The following is a 20,989-nucleotide window of genomic DNA, read 5'->3' as shown; positions in this document are numbered from 1 at the left end:
CTAATGCAGAAAAAAAAGCATTAAACTGTTGTCAAGCGCTAGTTCGTTCAAATACTAAATAAATTTCAGTATAAAAAAGACAAAGTGGGCCTAGCCCTTTGCAATGTTTAGTGACTAAATACAATTAACACAGAAAAATTAGCAAATACATGCTGTGCACTAACTTGTTCAAATATTATAGAAATTTCGGTATAGGAAATATAAGACGGATGATAGCCCTTATTTGATCTGATATAATTTTAAAACAATTAACTGGTCTATAGACTATCACTTGTAATAAAATGGCTAGAAGACCAGCAGACATTTGCATCATTTTCGCCTTAACAACACAGCGCCTGGAGGATTTTACTCAACAAAACCATTAAGCAAATCGTAACTACCACAAGTGCAATTCCACAATTATCGAGCTGATTAACTGTCGTCCAAAACACTGGCATTAGAATGATCGCTACTGCCTGCAGCGAAATATCACACAAATACAACTTGCTGCGTATTTGGTGGACAACAACGCAATACATTGCAACAGCATAAGATTACACATTTCAAAAGAATGAGGGAGCACAAAGCCTTCTTAATGTAAATTTTTTTTAAAAAAAAAGGTAAACTGGCTAATCACTTGGTGCTGCTCAGCGCAGGCAGAAGTGTTAAATAAGAACAGCGCCCAGCTCAACCAGAATGGGAGTGCTGGAACACTTGGAAGTCCAAGAATAATAGCACTCATCAAAGAGTTTTTGCCTTTGAGAATGTAGCTTCAGGAAACGAATTGTCAGTTATTGTGCACTCTCACTTAATAGTGATCGAAAATACTACTTTGTCACAGGAATAAGTTCACTGTGTAATACAATGGTCCTCACCACAATTTCGTCCAGTGCAGTCATTGACATGTTTCATGAGCCACAACTAATTGCTGGGTGCAGCATTGTGGTGTGTGCTCTCACAGACCAGCAGACACCTTGGCTCCATTTCCCCCCCCCCTTCCCCCCTCCCCCCCCCCCTCAACTTGAACTCTGTCCTGACTGCACAGCTGGCCACTGTGGCCGAGCAGTTCAAGGCGCTTCAGTCGGGAACTACGTGCCTGCTATGGTCGCAGGTTCGAATCCTGCCTCGGCTATGGATGTGTGTGATGTCCTTAGGTTAGTTAGGTCTAAGTAGCTCTAAGTCTAGAGGACTGATGACCTCAGATGTTAAGTCCCGTAGTGCTTAGAGCCATTTGAACCTGGCTGCACTGTCGACCTGGACCTGTCTCACTCCACCCGTGGCTCCCTCTAATAAGTGCCGTGCTCACCCACTGGTGAGCCACCTGCGTTTGCCCTTACACTGCTTAGAAAAGGCCTTTAATGCATCTGTGCCTCCAACTTGACAACACACCATGCAAGCTTTGGCCACAACCATGGAAAAAATCCCTACCTCATGCCAGATGTATTGGAAATAATACAATCTACTGCGAAAAGTAATCTGTTTCACTCCTTAAAAAAATATTATTAGTATTAACATTTTCAGTATTAGACAACGACATTTTGATTTTTCATGTAGCAGAACGTTTGACGAAGTGTGATGAGGTAACAGATTCTTTCGCAGAAAGAAAAGAACGCCTTGTAAAACAGTAGCATGATTAGAGAGAAAAAATGCTGGAACTTAAGGAATGAAGAAATGTGTACTGCCTTGCTTGTGTCTTGTCCATACTGGTTTATGTTCTTTTATTTAATTTTATAGTGCAAATTTTCTGAAGAGATCTTGTTCTCTCTGCCACAGATAAACCCGCCTAGTATTACTTGTGAATTTTTTTGAGGACGGTAGGATGTCAAACCGGCCCGCTTGGAGTAGGAGAGGCAGCAAAGGGGAGTTTCATTTGCACTGTCCTGAATATAGGTTTGATGGCTTCCATTACAAAATATACACGTTTGAATTCCACAGAGCGAAATACAGTGATGTGTGATAGAAGAATGCCGTGTGAAGAGGCATGGCACACTTGAGACAAAGTAACAAGTCTTACTTTTCCTCGAACGTATATGTTTTATATATCAAACCCTTCAGAAAGGTGTGCGCTACAAAATCGACGTATTTTTGAAAAATCAATTTTTTTTTAATTTTTGACTTCCCATGTCAGATTATCGGGTGGCCGGCTGGGGGGGGGGGGGGGGGGCGGCGGCGGCGTCGCCACTATTATGTTTTTTTTGGCCCAGGTTCGGAAATATCGTAAATCCGGGGCTGCTGTATGATCACATATAGTTTTTATAAGATACTTAAATGGCTGTTGTATTCGTTATATGACAATATACTGAAACGCTTATGTGTACTATTTTAATTACTGTTGTATTCGTTGTACGACAGTATCCCAAAATATTTTATGCTATGACCATATTTCAGTCCATTCACCTTCAAACGGTTCTTCCGCGAAACTAGGGAATCAGACGAAGCTGTCTCTTTTTTTTCATTTTGAAAATTAAAAAAAAAACAGGAAAACTATATTTGTGCTCATTCAGGGATCATCTTGATTCCTGGAAAATTTGGTAATCTTAGCAGTACTTGTATTGTGCGCTTTGAACACTGTTTACATCATAGGTATCATGTTTTCTAATAGGTGGTGCTGTGAGTAAACGTCATACCGAGTGAGGTGTAACATGGTGCTCAAGGAGGCTGGACGATAAAAAGTTAATAAGATATTCGTAGTAAGTTCCATAAAATTAGTAGCAGCAGTTCTGTTACTGTGAATCGTCTTTATACGTATCTCTTCCAGGATTTGAAGTAATCGTTGAGCAAATAAAAGCAGTCACTTGTTTCAGTCATACGTTTTTCGGGTTCAGCGAAATCAGCGAGTGATTAAAAGAGAACTAAATTACAACTTGGCCGATAATGCAGACTAAACGTTCCAATAATGAAAATGGATTATCAAAATGTTTACGCGGCGCCCTTTAATTCTTGCAGTTCATAAAATCTGTGGACCAAAACAGCTGTTCAGAAGGAGGTTATGACAGCTCTACGGCGTAAAGACATACTGACAGCAGCACAGTTTACTCTTTCGTCGTCATTAATTTGGAGATGGCACTTCAGACAGCCCCCATGTGTAAGGTAAGAGAGAATGTAGAATTATGCTTTCGATCTTTCCTACTTGATTATATAATTCCTTACTGTTTTGAAAGTTTTTAATTTCGTACGTAGGTGCCAACGACCTTGAAGCAGTATTAAAAAACCCATAGTGTGGATATCATAAAGTTAACAACACGCCAATACCAAACAGACGTGAACGTACATAATTTTGTATGTATGTGTGATCCTGTACACATTGTCATTGTGGTTAAGCTATTCCGAATCAGTTTGAACTTATTGGTGTTGTGCACAGTGTTTCTTGCGATATTTTACATGGACTATCTTACAACATTTGTTGGTATTGAACAGCCAGTATCGACATATCTCTTATGAAGTTGTGGCACAATATGCTACTTCTTGTTCTATATATATTTGTAGGTTTACTCACTATGGACGGTACCTATCATAGTAAGAAATCTTGTGAATATCCTAACTATACTGAAAAGTAAAGTCTTTCGTTGATTTTTGTCACTTATGATGTGTCTGCTTTGCTATTGGTGTCACATTTTGTTTTTTGGGGGAGACAGCTGCCAAAGGCATAAACAGATTGGCTAGAAACCCATTACTTTTTGATGTAGTGCCAAATCCTTCCCATGTTGCATACATCACAGCAATTGATATTGTGTGCGCTGTCTCTGCAGAAATAGCTAGAAACTTTTGTTATCTGTGGCTAAGTTAGGGTGGTGTGCGCGGGGAGAGTCCCCGATGGAGTAGGTGGCATCATGGTGGATGACTTGTGTATTAATCTTTCTCTGGCTAGTGGTCATATAGCCCCAGCTGACTCTTCACAAGGAAAGAAATCATTCAACACAAAGGGAGATGACCACAAAATGTTTCTTTCCTTGGGTACACTGTATGAGGAATGGAGGACTAAGTGACCAGCAGAGAAGCAGAGAAATACTCCCCAGTACATGGTTTACACAAAGGCAAGTGGAGAATCTTTTCTGTCCACAAAGCCCTTATTCTTTGTAGAGAATGTAGAGGACAAGTTTGGGGAAGTTGTAGCCATCTCTAGAACGAAGAGGGGGTCAGTTTTGATTAAAGCAGTATCCCCTGCCCAATCATGAGCATTGTAAGCTTGCGACAGTCTGGGTGACATTCTGGTGACTATCACTCCCCATAATAGACTAAATATGGTTCAAGGCATCGTTTTTCATCTAGACCTTCTCTTGCAGCCTAATGATGAGCTACATGCCAACTTGGAGCAATGAGGTGTACACTTCGTCCATCGTATCCATAGGGCACCAGAGGACAGTAGGATTGCTACTGGGGCCTTTGTCATGGCCTTTGAGGGCAATTTGATGTCTGAAAAGGTCAAGTTGGCGGTATACCGATGTGTGACGGAAAACCGTGTATTCCCTCCGTCTGCTTCAAATGCATGAAATTGGAGCACATGTATTTGTGTTGAAAAGCCAGCCCAATCTGTAGGCGTTGCGTATGACCATTTCATGCAAAGTTCCTTGTGCGCCTCCCCCCTTCTCCTCTGTGTCGACTGTGGACAGCAGAATTCTCCCTGCTCACCAGATTGCCCAGTCTGAGATGAGAGAGGCTGTGTGATCTTCCTCAGTCCCTGAAAGAAATTCAGAAAAGCCCACACATTCATCGAAACCATCTAAGGAAAAGAAAGTTAAAAAGAAGTCGTCCGAGACAAAGAAGGTTCCGGTGGCTCTCATTGCACTGAATATCACATGTTCTGCTTCAGTGGCTGAGATGGAGATCCCAGTAGCCCCTGAGGCTCCAGATTGCAGCACACAACATGTCTTGGAACCTAGTTGTTGTGATACTGTAACCTCTCAAACCAGTGGCAGCAGGCGATCTTGGGGGCGTAACTGCCCTCCTTGCACCCTTCACACCCACACAGTATACCAACGGCATGATTCTCCAGTGGAATTGTAACAGCTTTTTCCACCAACTGGCTGAGCTGAGACACATCTTAATAAACCCCCTTGCTGCTTTCTGCATTGCCCTTCAAAAAACTTGGTTTCCAGCATCACGGACTCCTGCTCTTCATGGCTACCGGATGTATTTTAAGAATCATGCTGATGTGCTCAGTGGTCTGAACTGGCGCCTATCCTTCCCATCTTTTTATTCTCCTTATTGTCTTGCACTTGCTGTTTTTATTGTTTAATGTTTTGTAAAATGTTATAGTCTTGTATGTACTTCTCACTGGCCTGTGGTTACAGAGTGCTGGTCAGATGCAGAGGGTGCATCTCCCTGCTCAGGGAACCTCAAACTGTATTCTGGACAGAGTGCATCACCCACCTTACTCCCTCTCACTCCTCTCCTACTTCTCCTTGCTTTCATCTCTGTATTTTTGTCTCTTGGTTACCTTCAGCCTTCCCAGGATTTGCCTTTTGTATGCTTTTTCTGAAGATTATTCCTGGTTCAATACATGTAGTATGAAGAGACTGATGACCTTGCAATTTGGTCCCTTTAACTTAAAAACCCAATAAGTTCGGACCTGCTGTCCAATGATTTTTTCCTACCCCTTCCATCTGACCATATCCTCCTACCCTCTCTCTTTTTATCTTCATGTCCCCCTCTTCCTTTTCCACCTGCGCAATACCCCGCTACATCTTCAACCTGCCTCATGCATCTCCTCCTCCACCCTCTCTCTCTGTCCAATTTCTCCCCCTTCTTCATCCATCTCAACTTATCCCCAGCCAGGCTCATTGGCACATGTAGGCCTGACAATACAGTTCAATAACGCAGGCTGATTCTACTACACAGCAACATGCCTGTCATGAAGGGTAGCTTACATACAGCAGCCCGGAAAACTGTTGCTTGCCCCCAACATGTAGACTACCCTGCAAAACAGGCTGATTTGGCAGATACTGTTCCCACACAATATGCCTATCATGCCATATGCTGGAGAATAACACATCTTGCCAGTATCTCCGCTCTTATATGGTTAGAAACCCCACTGTGCTGATACTTGTGAGGGCTGCTGTTTATGTGCCCAGTTCAGTTGAAATTGATCCAGAGGTTTGGAAATAGGTTAACAAAAGCTCAAAACCTAATAAATATCAAACATTACAAGATCTGTTCAAAAAATTCCAGAACTTTATCGTCAAAACTTTTCTATGCTTACCTTTTACTTATTGTGCATGGTCTCCTTTGAAATACTCACCTCCAAAATTGATACACTGCTCCAAATGCCATGTCAGCTTCTGGAAACAGTCTTGGTACACCTCTTGCTGGATTGTGTGAAGTGCTATCTGCAAATTTGCTTTTATCTCGCCTGTCATTGCAAATATTCGTCCTTTCCATGGGGGTTTTCAACTTTGGAAATTAAAAAAAAAGTTCAAAGAAGCCAGGACTTGAGAGTACAGAGGATGAAGCAGCACAGTGATTTTGTTTCTTGTACAATAGTCATGCAACAATAGGGATGAATGTTTGGGTGTGTTATTGTGATGCAAGAGCTGTGAATTGTCTCGCCACATTTCAGCCGGTTTCCTTCTCACATTTTTTTGCACGTGTCACACCATATCCCACTAGTACCATCAATTAACAGTTTGTTCCTGTTGTATGAATTAATGATGAACTAATCCTTCAAAGTCAAAGAAAACTATCAGCATGGCCTTGACATTTGACCCAACGTAATGAGCTCATTTTGGCCGTATAGAACCTTCCCCGACCCATTGTGAATATTGAACCTTGGTCTCAACGTCATAACCATAGACCCATGTCTCATCACCACTTATGATTTTCTTAAGGAACGCCTTGTTCGCATTTGAGCAATCCAAAATCTCTTCACAGATTGCGAGGTGCAGGTCTGTCCAGTCTTGACTCGTGAGCCGTGGGGCGAACTTGCCAGCAACATAATGCATTCGAAGTTGGGTTTCGTGGCATGATCCAGCTGAAGTGTTACATACTTCTGAAATCTCTTAGACAATCAGTCTTTGATTGGCATGCACAATTTTGATGACATTCTTGACATGATCGTCGTCAGTAGATGTTGAAGAGCATCCTGGACAAGAGTCTTCATAAGTCCCATCCGGCCAGTACAAACCATGTAAATAAAATAATTCATAACACCAAGTATGGCTTAAGCACTTATCATCGTAGGCTTTCTGCATCATTTGGTGTGTCTCTTTAAAGGTTTTCCGAGTTTCACACAAAATTTAACGCAGACACATTGCTCCTTTAACTCTGTCATCCCAAAATTTGCAAACTGTGTGACACAACATTCTAGTCAATACAGTGACAAACAGACATATAGTAATTAAACTTCCAACAGTTACACATTAAACACAGGTGTGTGCAGGAATACTTGCATTTCACTCCAACACACCACTGGCATGAAATGACGAATAATCTAGAATTTTTTAACAGACCTCATACTTAAGGTACCTATCTATATCCGAATCCCGCTCCAGCTACTGCCGGGTCTGGGTGCTGACGACTCCTCTCCATTTGGCTCGGTCCTCCCACCACTTTTCTTCCTCCACTTGCTGCCAGATCACACCTCTCCATTCAACAGATATTCTCACTCCCATTTTCCACCGTGTTCTAGGGCGCCCTCTAGGTCTTTTCCCATCCATCTTTAGTTCTTCCATAATTTTGGGGAGTCTCTGCCCATGCATCCTCTTAACATGCCCATACCATCTTAATCTCTTTCTTTCAATTTCTTCTCTCATACTTTCTTGTTTGACGTCCTTTCTAATCTCTACATTCCTTACTCTGTCCATTCTTGTTTTTCCCTTAACTGCTTTGAGAAATTCATTTCCCCTGCTTGCAGTCTGCTCCAGTCCCTTTCTGTCATTATCTATGTTTCTCCACCATAGGTGACAATAGGGATGTAATAATTCTTATACATAAGGAGTTTTGCTCTTTCTGAAAATACATTTTTTACAAACTTGTGCCTTTCCATTAAAGCCCAAAAGACACGTTTATGAAAGAAAATGTGTCTTTTGAGATTTAATGGAAAGGTGCAAGTTTGTAAAAAATGTATTTGAACGCTACAATTTTCATTGCTTATATATGGATATGATTTTACCAAGTATTTCTTATTTATAATACAGGCTTACATTGAAAATATTATTAGAATTTTTTAAATTAATAGGAGTATGGTAAGAGAAGTTCTAGTAGAATGTAAATAATTTAGGAGTAATGCAGATAACTCACACTGTAGTTAAAGTGTTGTCATTGACAGGCACACACAAAAGAATTGAAATTTGCTAGCATTCAGGCAACCAGCAGAACACACAGTGCCATGATTGTAGTTCGGCAGGAGGATTGAGTCAGGTGAAAGCATGGATTGGGAGTGTGTGGCAGGGCAGAGGAGAGAAGACTGTTGGGTAGAGGGTGTGGGTGCAGTGGGTTAGCAGAGATTGAGGTCAAGAGAATTACAGAAGCAAAGAATGTTGGAGGGATATGTCCCATCTGCATATTCCAGAAAAGCAGATGGTGGCTGAAAGGTCCAGGTGGCACAGGTTGTCAGTCAGCCTTTTAACTTGAAAATGAGCTCAGTGGCGTATTATGCTCGAACCCATAAACCAGCAACAGTACCTGCATCTTGACAACTGTCACCTCTTCCACACCAAAACCTTGCTCTCATTTAGCCACACCCTCCGTGGAAGATAAACGTACAGAGACAAGGAGTCACTTAAACTTTTTGGCAGGTTAAAACTGTGCGCCGGACCGAGACTTGAACTTGGGACCTTTGCCTTTTGTGGGCAAGTGCTCTACTAGGAGATGAGGTACTGGCAGAAGTAAAGCTGTAAGGATGGGGTGTGAGTCGTGCTTGGGTGGCTCAGTTGGTAGAGCACTTGCCCGCGAAAGGCAAAGGTCCCGAGTCTCGGTCCGGCACACAGTTTTAATCTGCCAGGAAGTTTCATATCAGCGCACACTCCGCTGCAGAGTGAAAATCTCATTCTGGAAGGAGTCACTTACCCAGTACGCTGAAGGTATCTCGAAGGCCTTTATAGATATATACTACTCCCAAACCTAGGTCTCATAGGGATTATTCTGTGCAATGTCCTCATACTCCTAATCATCCCACCATCCCCAAGAATGAACAGCAAATATCACTCCAGACCGTTGCAACTGTACCATGTTTTTTTTCCATCTACCATAATGCTCGGAAATGATGGATATTCTACACACATTTATTCCCACCCCTCCTTAAAGTGGTACTCTGCTGCCCACCCCTCTGCTGCTGCATCTTGGTGTAACCCTATGCCACTGTCACACCCGACCCCTTGCCACAGGGACATATCCCTATGGAAGAGTAAGATGAAAGACCTGCCTGATTCATCTACCGAGCATGTCCTCTTCCAATCTTGTCTCAGGCTTATCATGTACCATCACAAGCAGGAACACCTGTGAAAGGAGTCATGTCATATTCTATCTGTGATGCAATTTTTGCACAGCATTTTAAGTGAATATGACCACCAACTAGCTGTCTACAAGAATGAATGGCCACTGCCAATCTGTGCCCAAGAATGGAGTGAAACACCCAGTTGCAGAACACATTGTTGCACAACATGCTAGAAGTCAGTGGCTGCTTCACAACACATGCCAACTGGATCCTTGCCCTCCAGCACCAGCTTTCCTGAAACACACAGATGGGAGTTATCCTTACTCCTGTAGTCCTTACGGCCTCATTCTCTACTAACCTAAAGCAATCACACTCTGAACCCATCAGATTTCCCCTCTTCCACACCGTCATGTGCCTCCACCTCCCACATTCTTATATCACATACCAGCAACCTCCTCCTAAGCCATTAGCTGCCACTCCCCAACCACTCCTCTGCCCATCTGATCCAACACAACCCCTTATCCCAATCCACCTGCTAACCTAGTGTTGTATATACAGCCAGAACACTATATCTGTGTGTGTGTGTGTGTGTGTGTGTGTGTGTGTGTGTGTGTGTGTGTGTAATAATGTAAACTACTTATATTGCTTTGAAGGAATGGGACAGCAAAACTTGCATTTTTTACTTTATTGAAAGATGTGTGTGTGTTACAGTGAAATAGTTACTTTGACTACGAAGTCTTTCACGACGGAGTCCTAGCATAAATAGTTCTCGGTTTACTTCCCTCCCACATTCTTATATCACATACCAGCACCTCCTCCTAAGCCATTAGCTATCACTCTCCAACCCTTCCTCTGCCCATCCAATCTGACACAACCCCTTATCCCAGTCCACCTGCTAACGTGGTGTTGTATATATGTATGTAAAATACTGTCAGTTTTACCTCTGACGAAGATGATGGAGGTAGTCATCAAAAGCTCGGGATTTTATCCAAATTTGACCCGGCAAGTAAACCGAGAACTATTTACGCAAACAGTTACTTTTTTCATATTAGTAATAGAAGTACTAAAGAATTTATAAAAGCACAAACACAGAAAATTTATCACAGCATACATCAGTCTTGCCATCTGAATTAGTTCTTCAAGAACTTACTTTCTTGTTAGTAAATATTTAGCTTTGCATCCACAATTATGAAGAAATTACAGTGTTACTATGTGTATTTTACATCGTGTAGAGCACTTTGAGCTGCAGTGCAATAATGGAAGTGCAATAATGAAAGATCAAACATTTTTTTAATGTGATTTTGGTTTCATTTTTGGTGGAATGACCCAGGCAGTAGTATCATCACTAAGCGCTATCAAAACTTTGTCTCATTTTAGTTTGCTAATGTTTTCATGTTGTTAGTGACATAAGCCATTTCCTGATCATTTTTTAAGGCTCGTGTGTCTACCATGTTAATTGTTTTAGTAGTTATTGGTATATTATCACATTGTTAACTAATACTACTTCCCTGCTATGTTTTCCGATGTCTTTTACCCCCCTGTACCATTAGGATATCTCTGACTTTTCTTACCTCTTGGAATCTATAAAAGAACTTGCTTGATACATTTACCATTCATTTACAATTCATTATTGTGGGTATATTTCTTGCAGTGCAGCTTAAAGTGTCCTACACCATATAAAATACACATAGTAACGCTGTAATTTTTTCATAATTGTGGATGGAAATCTAAGTATTTACTAATAAGAAAGTAAGTTCTTGAAGAACTAATTCAGATGGCAGGACTGATGTATGTTGTGATAAATTTTCTGTATTTGTGATTTTATAAATTCTTTAGTACATCTATCATTGATACATAAAATTTAACTATTGTGTTGTAGTGCAAACATACCTTTTAATACAATAAAAAATGCAAGTTTTATTATCCTGTTCCATCAAAGTAAAGCAAATATGTTTATATTATCATTTTCACACACATACACACACACACACATCGTGCCAGCTGTACACACAACACTGGGTTAGCAGGTGGCAGGTGGACTGGGGAGTGGTAGCTGATGGCTCAGAGGGAGGTAGCTGTTGTGTGGTATAAGAACATGGGAGATGGAGACACAGGATGTGAAAGAGTGGAAGACTGATGGGTTAAGAGTGTGAGTGTTTTGGGTTAGTAGGGAATTTTTGGTTTAGTAGAGATGAGGTGGTAAGGATTACAGGAGTGAAGGATAACTCCCACCTGTGTGTGTCTCAGGAAAACTGGTGCTGAGGCAAAGATCCAGATGGCTTGGGTTGTGAAGCAGCCTTTGACCATTAGCATGTTCTGTTCTGCAATTGGGTGTTCCATTCTGTTCTTGGGCACAGTTTGGCAGGGGCCATTCATTCATGCAGACAGCTGGGTGGTGGTCATGCTTACATAAAATGCTGCTCAGAAATTGCATCACAGATCGTATATGACATGGGCTTCTTTCACAGGTGTCCCTGCTTCTGATGGTACACAATAAGCCTGTGACAAGACTGGAGGTGGATGTGCTGGGTAGGTGATTCAGGCAGGTCTTTCATCTTACTCTTCCTCAGGAATATGTCCCTGTGGCAAGGGATCGGGAGTGGGAGTGGCGTAGGGATATGCTAGGATGCTGTGTTTGGTGGGCAGCAGAATATGACTTTAAGGAGGGGTTGGAAGGAACATGTGTAGAATATCCCTCATTTCTGGGAATTATGGTAGATTGTCGGAGCCCTGGCCAAAGACATGGTGCAGTTGCTACAGTTTGGAGTGATTTTTGCTGCTCGTTCTTGGAGATGATGGGATGGTTAGGAGTGCGAGGACATGGCACAGAATAATCCCTATGATGTCTATGTTTGGAGGGTGTTACCTATCTATGAAGGCCTTTGAGAGACCTTGAGCATACTGGGTAAGGGACTTCTTGTCACTGTACATATGCCATCCATGGATGGCCTGGCTAAAAGACAGAAAGTTTTTGGTGTGGAAGGGGTGACAACTGACAAAATGCAGGTGTTGTTGGTGGTTGATGGGTTTGAGCAAAATACACCACTGAGAAAAACATGTTCAAGTTAAAGGACTGATTGACAACCTGTGCCATCTGGATCTTTTACACAGCACCAGCTTTCCTGTAATACTCAGAATGGACTTATCCTTCCAACATCCTTTGCTTCTGTAATTCTCCTGGCCTCAATCTCTGCTAACCCACTGCACCCACACCCTCTATCCAACAGTCTCCCTCTCCTCTGGATGGGGTGATACTGTTCTCCTCCCAGAATCGTTATTGCTACAATATTACCTATACTATGCAGGAGCTTCGATCATTCTCTCACTTCATCCCAATCTTCCACCACAGGGCTGGATGATATTCACATTCAGATGTTGCAGCACCTTTTTCTTACAGGACAAGTGCTTTCTCCTTCATACATACAAATGAATTTGAGTATATTGTATGTTTCCCAGATGCAGCCATGAAGCCATTGCCATACCCATACCTAAGCCCAGTGAAGAAAAACTTTCCTTCTAGCTACCCTGCCTCATTTTTCTCACCAGCTGTGTTTGCAAGGTGGTGGAATGTGAGATTCATGCCCAGCTGATATGGAGGCTTGAGTCTTACAAAAGTGGGTTTCGGGCATGCTGTACTGCACTTGACCATCTTGTCACTTTGTAAACCTATGTCATGAACAGTTTTCTGCCAAAATACCAGACTGTAACCCTGTTTTTTGATTTGGAGAAAGCCTGAGACACCTGCTGGAAGACTGGTATCCTCCATGCTCTCTACATTTGTGGCCTCTGAGGCCACCTGCCCAGTTTCCTTCAGGAGTTTTTAAAGGACAGAGTTTTCAAGTTATGTGTGGGTTCTACCGTGTCAGACACCTTTATCCTAGAAAATGGTGTGCCTCAGGCTCGTCCTGAGCGTTGTCCTCTTTGCTATCAGCTTTAACCCTGTCACCCGCCGGGCATCTCTGGCTACCTTCTGGTTGTGATTTTGTGATTAATTGCAGTTCTCCACAGACTTGTGTCCTTGAGTGGCATCTTTAGTGATGTCTTGATTGCCTTTACTCGTGGATCATTGACACTGGCTTTTGCTCTTCTGTCAACAAACCTGTTTGTGCGAATTTCTGGTGGTGCAATGGGGTTTTTCCACCATCTGTGCATCTTGGGCTTGTTGCTCTTCTGCACTGAAACTATAAAAGTCCTGGACCTCATACTTGATAGCAAACTTGCTTGGCCCTCCCACTTGTCTTACCCGGCCCCCTACTATACCTGGTCCCTCAGTGTTCTAAGCAGCACTTCCTAGGGAGTAGATTGGACAACCTTTCTCTGTTTGTACTTATCCCTTGTCTGTTCAAAAGTAGACTATGGGTGTTTTGTTTATGCAGCTGCATGCCATCCGTCTTATGCCATCTAAGTACAATCCACCATTGTGGCATTCGTTTGGCTACTGGTGCCTTTTACATGAGCCCGGTTGAGAGTCTGTGCAAAAGCTGCTGAACTACCACTGACATAAGGATGTGATGTTGTCCTCAGCGGATACACATGCTGTTTTTCTGCTATGCTTGGCCATCCATGTTATGCCTCGTTCTTCATGACGGCCCATATGGGGCGTCTCTCTCTTCTCTGTTACCTCTTGGAGTTCGCTTTCAGCTATTGCTCCAGCAGCTTAACTTCACACTACCTGCCATGTTCCTGATAGATGTGAACCCTTCACCACATTGGCTTTGTGTGGCAGCCCATGTTCACTTGGACTTCATTTACTTCCTAAGGAGACTGCTCCAGATTCAATCTTTACGTGAAACATAGTAATAGTACATCTGTGTACACTGATGACTCTTGGACTGACTGTTTGTCGGGTATGCCTTCACCATTGGCCCCATCCATTTGTAGTATTGGCTTCCGGAACACAGCTCAGTATTTACAGCAGACCTCTTTGCCCTGTATCAGGCCACACAGTACATCTGTCAACACAGGCTTTTGAGTTGTGTTATCTGTTCCAATTCTCTCAGTGCACTTCAGTCTCTGTATGCTGTAAACAGTCCATTCCTTAGTGCAGCGAGTACAAGAATGCTTCCACTTGCTCACTCTTGAGGGAGTCACTGTAACGTTTATAAAGGTCCCGGGTCACATTCATCTGATGTGAAACAAGGTTGCTGATGCTGCTGCCAAGGCTGCAGTCCTCTTACCTTGGCCTGCTAGTTCTTCCATGCCTTCCAATGATCTCTCTGTTGTCATTAGTCAGCAGGTGGTGTCACTTTGGCATCACCACTGGTGTCATCTTCATGGGAACAAGCTCCGTGGAATTAAACCTCTCCCAGCTGCTGGGCCGACTTACTCGTGAGCCTCTCACTGTGAGGAGATTATTTTAACTAGGTTGTGTATTGAGTACGGTCGTTTTAGCCATTGCCGTGTGTTAAGTGATGTTCCCCCATCACTTCGTGCTCATTGTCACCATTGTTTGATGGTTTGCCATTTCCGGACCAAATGCTCTTTTTTATCCACTTATGTTCTAACGTATGTTTGCTGTCTGAGTTATTGGCTGTTTTAGTGAAAGATGTGCAGGCTGTCAACTGCATTTTACTTTTTATCTGTCACGGCAACATGGCAAAGGACACTTACTCTTTAGTTCGGGACCTCCGCTGCCTCTATGGCGTATTTTGTAGACCTTTCTCCAATTTGTTATTCTTAGCTCTTTTCTTCCAGTGATCAGGCTTAATGTGTAGTATTTTTTATCCTTTTTTGTCCTAGTGTTCTGAGGTTCTCATATGAGTGCATATGACGTTAGTCGTTTTTGCACCCTAAAAAGCAAGTTCCATGCTAACCAGCATGGATTTTGAAAACATTGATCATGTGAAACCTAATGAGCACTTGACATACTCAAAGCTTTAGAAAAAGGCAGTCACATAGATGCAATATTTCTTGATTTCCAAAAAGTGGTGCTATGGGTATCAAGTGAAATTTTTGACTGGCTTGAGGACTATTTGGTAGGGAGGACATAGCATGTTATAATAGGTGGAGAGTTATCATGAGATGTAGAAGTAACTTCGGGTGTGCCCCTTGCAGTCTTTGTTGTTATCAATGATCTGGCAAACAATATTAATAGTAACCTCAGACTTTTTGTAGGTGAACATTTATCTGTAATGAAGTACTGTCTGAAAGAAGCTGCACAAATATTCAGTCAAATCTTGATAAGATTTCAAAGTTTTGCAAAGATTGACAACTTGCTTTAGGTGTTCAGAAATGGAAAATTTTGCACTTCAGAAAATAAAAGAAAAAAACATAGTAGCCTGTGACGATAATATCAGTGAGCCACAGTTGGAATCCACCAAGTCATATAAATACTTAGATTAACACTTTGTAGGCATATGAAATGGAATGATCAGATGAAATCAGTTGTGGGTAAAGCAGGTATATTGGTAGAACACTGGGGAAGTGCAATTAGTCTGCACAGGAGATTGCTTGAAAATCACTCATGCGACCTGTTAGATTAGATTCAGTTTTCGTTCCATACTCAAAACTGAGAAGATTCTTGTGGGTGTGGAACAAGTCAAAAGTATAACATAAGAAACCTAAAGCATTTGAATATAATACTCACTACCCTTATCATTTGTAGGGAGATTGTCAAAATAGCTGAATGCATACAGTAAACTGGAACTGTCAATATTTACAGAATTATTACAGCATCAGAATCAAATGTACGCTTTAATAAATTTATGATACACAAAATACCTAATTTTGCGTGTTGTGACCAAGTCTGCTAAAACTGAAATCTATCAGACAATTTTACTTAAGCTGGTCTAACATCCCATTAAGATATTCATCTATGGAGTAGGATGATTTGGCCTACCAAAAAATCTTTTAGACTATGTTTAAACTGTGATTTATCTTAAACTAAGGTTTTAATGGTTGCTGGCAATTTATTGAAAATGTATATTCCTGAACATTGGACCTCTTTTTGAACCACTAGAATATTGCACTCGTACCAGATAGAACTAACAGATGATATTGAATGTATACAGAGAAGGGCAGCATGAATGGCCACATGTTTGATTGACCTATAGGAGAGAGTCATAGTGATGATGAAGAAAATGATCTGGCATACTCTTGAAGATAGACGTACCTATTCTGAGAATATCTACTAACAAAGTTTCAAGAATTGCCATTAAAACGATGAGTCTAGGAATACTCCACAACCTCTTATGTATCACTCACATAGGGATCTCGTGAACAAGATTAGAATAATTACTGCAAGAACAGAGGCATTTCAGCAAGCATTCTTCCCACACTTCATACATGAATGGAACGGGAGGGAATCCTTATAACAGGTACAGTGGGTCATACCCTGTGCCACATACTTTGTGTTGGTTTGCAGGGTATGGAGATAGAGGTAGAGGTAGAGGCGTGAGTGGGAACATTGTCGTGATGCAGTTTCCACGAGTAGTTTTGGCACAATTCTGGTCCTTTTTTTTTCCAGGTTGATTCACATAAACAGCACGTAACTTCTTAGTAGTATTCCTTATTGACTGTACGACCATGAGGGAGGAGTTCATGATACACTAACCCATTGTAATCAAAGGAAACAGTGAGAAGAACCTTCACATGTGGTTGAACTTATCGAATTTTCTTTCTTTGTGTTGTGACCCATCAGTCAGTTTACATTGGGACAGTTGTGCCTTTGTTTCTACATCATACTCATACACCTATGTTTTGTTACCTGTTATAACCTTCATTTAATGTTCTGGATCATCGTTGACTTTATTCAGCAATTCTTGAGCAATGTCTATGTGAAGTCAATTTTTGATCAAAATTCAACAGTCTTGGAATAAACTTTGCTGCTATGAGTTTCACGCCCAAAACATCCAAAAAACTTGCTTGGCATGAGCCAGAGACTATGTCAACATCATAAGCAAATTCTCTGATGGTGATGCGGTGATTTTCCAGAACCACTTCTTCCACATAGTCATCAGCAATTGATGTGTTAGGGTGTCAAGGGTGGTTGTCGTCTTCAAAGTCTTCTCAATCCTCTTTCAATGTTTATGCCTTTCGTAAACTCTTGTATTACTCACAGCAGATTTGCAAAAACCACAGTCAACATTTCAAATGCAGTGCTGCACTGTTTCCCATTTTTGAAGCAAAATTGAATGCAAATTCTTTGATCCATCTTTTTTGATAGAATTCACTGAGCACTCAAACACACTCATAACCTTGTTGACTCTCAACAGTAAACTAAATATTCAGAACAGCTGAAAATGCAAACATAAAGATGTATAAAGCCTGCAAAATTAAAATTCTCCTTGTCGTAACTCCATGAGGCTTATGCTTGTCTAGCTGTAGCCACTTCTCTTTGGATGCGTTTAGATTCACTGTGTTTACATCACATTCTGTTGCTTTCTTGAAATCTAAGAAGATAGATGTATTCATATTACTGACGATAAATGGCTTTATTTTCTGTATGTTGTCCTTTACGTCTTCTGTAGCTATACATTTGGTATCTTAAGAATAAACATTCTGTCCAATTATGGTGTAGGTTTGTGATCAGTAATGATACTTACGCCTTGTGCTGGAAGAGCTTTCACAGGAATACATTTATTGCTTGAACTTATGTATTCATTCCTTCCACTTTGCAGCTTTTTCCTCATTGCTTCCACAGTACCTTCTCTTGTAAATAGTCATTCCTTTGCACTCAAACTGTTACAAACATCTGCTGCCTCCACCATTTTATCTAAGACTGAGGAGTAAGCATGCGGATCATAAGGCTTTCATATGTTAACAGTAGTGGCTGTTAATCCATATGCCATTTGTTGATTGCATGTGTTACTACATTTTCATTCTTGGCAGTTTGAGCCTTTTATATGGTATTGGGCTTGGCATGTAGATCCCATTTCACACAAAACTTCAAAATTCCTTATTATGGCTGATTATATTATATTCAGTTTTTGTTTCTTAGACTGAAAATGAGATGTTTCTTGTTGGTGTGGACCCAGTCAGAATATATGACATAAAAAACATAGAACATTTGAATATAATACTCACTTCCCTGATTACTTGTCAGGATGTATCAAGATATGTGAATACATTACAGTAAACTGTAACTGTTTATATTTACAGAATTAATACACTGTCTGAATAAATTTATCATATACACAAAATGTGTAATCTTGACTGTTGTGACAAAATACTGTCAACACTGAAATCTAACAGACATTTTTACTTAAGTTGGTCTAGCATTTCCTGTTAAGATATTCAACTATAGAGTAGGAGTAGTCACCTACCAAAAAATTTTTCAAACTCTGTTTAAACTGTGCTTTATCTGAAACCAAGCTTTTAATGGTTGCATGGCAGTTTATTGAAAATGTGTGTTCCTGAATATTGCAGCTCTTTTTGACTAAGGTAAGTGATTTTAGGTCTTTATGTAGAGTGTTCTTATTTCTAATATTGATACTTAGTAGTGACCCATTGGTTGGAAAGAGAGAGATTATTTTCAACAATTTTAATTAAGGAATGAATATAATAGAGGGAAACATTCCACATGGGAAAAATATATCTAGAACAAAGATGATGTGACTTACCAAACGAAAGCACTGGCATGTTGATAGACACACAAACAAACATACACACAAAATTCAAGCTTTTGCAACCAACTGTTGCTTCATTAGGAAAGAGGGAAGGAGAGGGAAAGATGAAAGGATGTGGGCTTTAAGGGGGAGGGTAAGGAGTCATTCCAATCCCGGGAGTGGAAAGACTCCTTACCCTCCCCCTTAAAGCCCACATCCTTTCGTCTTTCCCTCTACTTTCCTCTTTCCTGATGAAGCAATTGTTGGTTCCAAAAGCTTGAATTTTGTGTGTGTGTGTGTGTGTGTGTGTGTGTGTGTGTGTGTGTGTGTGTGTCAACATGCCAGCACTTTCGTTTGGTAAGTCACATCATCTTTGTTTTTAGATATATTAATTAAGGAATGAATATACTGAGAAGCAGTGGTTGGAATACCCAGTTCATTGGACAGGTTTCTACATATGTTCTTGAATTTACCCCACAAGTTAGTCTTATTACATGTATTTGTTCTCTAAAAACCATTACATGTATTTGTTCTCTAAAAACCTTTGCTTTTAGAGCCTCTTTCATTTCAAGTCTTCAGTTGTTGCACCTCTGGCACCCCCTCTCAGCTTGGTGCCCCAAGTGGCAACTTGTGCTGCTAGAGCCTTAAACCAGCCTTGATTCCGCATGCTTTGCAATTCAGGATCGTAAGTCCTCTATCATCAATAGAAGCCATCTTCTTCATTTCTTTGGTAATGTGTCACCATTGTATAGCTGCTTAAAGCCCATACAGATGAGGCAATGTTCTGAATCAAATAAACGTAGCTTCTTCTCACAATATGAATGCAGATCCAGCCTTTCTCCAACAAAGCAGTTCCAGCCTTTCTCCACCAGAGCAGTTGAGAGCATGGTAGCAAAGATATGTAGTTGGTTTGAAGATAGAGATATCTGTGCACCTAAGGAAAGAATATGGAATGATCTCCCATGATATCATTACAAAAAAAACCTCCTCTAGAGAGGGAAAGACAATGTTCTGTCCTAATGCAGTCTGCTTTACAATAAAAAAGAATTAGTGAAATAAATAATCAGAAGAAGTCAAAATGTCTTCCATTTGTAATAGGTGCACCTCAGAGATTTGTTTTTGGACATTTCCTTCCCCTTATTTAGACGAATGTTTTATCCAAAGTTGTGACATATGATGCAGTCTGATAAGCAGATAACACAACACTCATCACTTGTGAAACTAACTTTGAAAATGTGCAACACAGCATTGTGGTAACAGTGGAGAGATGTACTGATTGATTTGAGGCAAATGTACTGCAGAAAAATGATGGTAAAACTGAAGACATTGCGTACAGTCTGAATGCTTCGTCATAATAAAAAGCAAAATATTAGGATTTTGCATAGACCAAAAGCTCAGCTGGGGAATCCACACAGGGAAGTGCTGAAGTGTAGTGTCTACTCCCATATGAGTTGTGGAATACTAATATGTGGTTATTGGATAATTCTGTGGGCTCTAATTAGTGTTTAAATAGCAAAAGAAAGCTATCAGTTGCACTTCAGTACTTAGCCGATGTATACACGAGAATGCCAGCACAGTGTCCAAATAAATTTAAAGGTAGTATTGTGAAATGGATAAAAAGTAAATGATTTCACTCTCAAAAAGAATTCCTGGAGTGTGTGACAAATGACCTACATGTATTATGAGAATGAACTATTAATAAACTACAGATCTTATGTTATGATCATACATGTATGTCATGCTGTTTACTATTTTATTAATGTGTTGTTGTCATTTGCTTCTTTAATTACTTATTATTTTTGCACTCACCTAACTATGTAAAGCATTTATCTTGGAATTGTTGTATTATGTTAGCTAGTTTCATGTTCCATGGATAATTTGCACGATAAATCATGATCTAGAACAAGTTATTTTACATACACATCACAACTTAATTTTCAAATATGGCTACATGCAGAATATTTATAGATATATATATTTTTTATCTACGGACATAGTAATTCCTACCCACTGTTTTTTACACATTACAGTTATAGAAATTCTTCTACAGAATAGGAGTTGTCAAGGAGAAACTTTTTTAATTTGTTTCCAAAGT

General features: G+C 40.7%; 1 protein-coding gene across 4 annotated transcripts in view; it reads left to right on the top strand.

Moving 5' to 3' along the window:
* The first annotated feature begins 2,523 nt into the window (after positions 1-2,523).
* LOC126272413 (uncharacterized) overlaps positions 2,524-20,989 on the top strand; it is a 77,945-nt gene continuing 59,479 nt past the window's right edge. Inside the window, exons 1-2 of one of the 4 annotated variants that reach the window (XM_049975251.1) lie at positions 2,524-2,669; positions 2,771-3,069. In XM_049975251.1, coding sequence (XP_049831208.1) covers positions 3,040-3,069 — 30 coding nt within the window. In that variant the 5' untranslated portion in view covers positions 2,524-2,669; positions 2,771-3,039. Of the gene's footprint in view, positions 2,670-2,737; positions 3,070-20,989 lie in introns of all 4 variants that reach the window. The other 3 variants (XM_049975249.1, XM_049975248.1, XM_049975252.1) reach the window with 3 other exon arrangements.

The sequence above is a fragment of the Schistocerca gregaria genome, chromosome 5 (genome assembly GCF_023897955.1).
Source record: "Schistocerca gregaria isolate iqSchGreg1 chromosome 5, iqSchGreg1.2, whole genome shotgun sequence".
NCBI lineage: Eukaryota > Metazoa > Arthropoda > Insecta > Orthoptera > Acrididae > Schistocerca > Schistocerca gregaria.
This window is presented reverse-complemented; position numbering and strand designations above follow the sequence as displayed.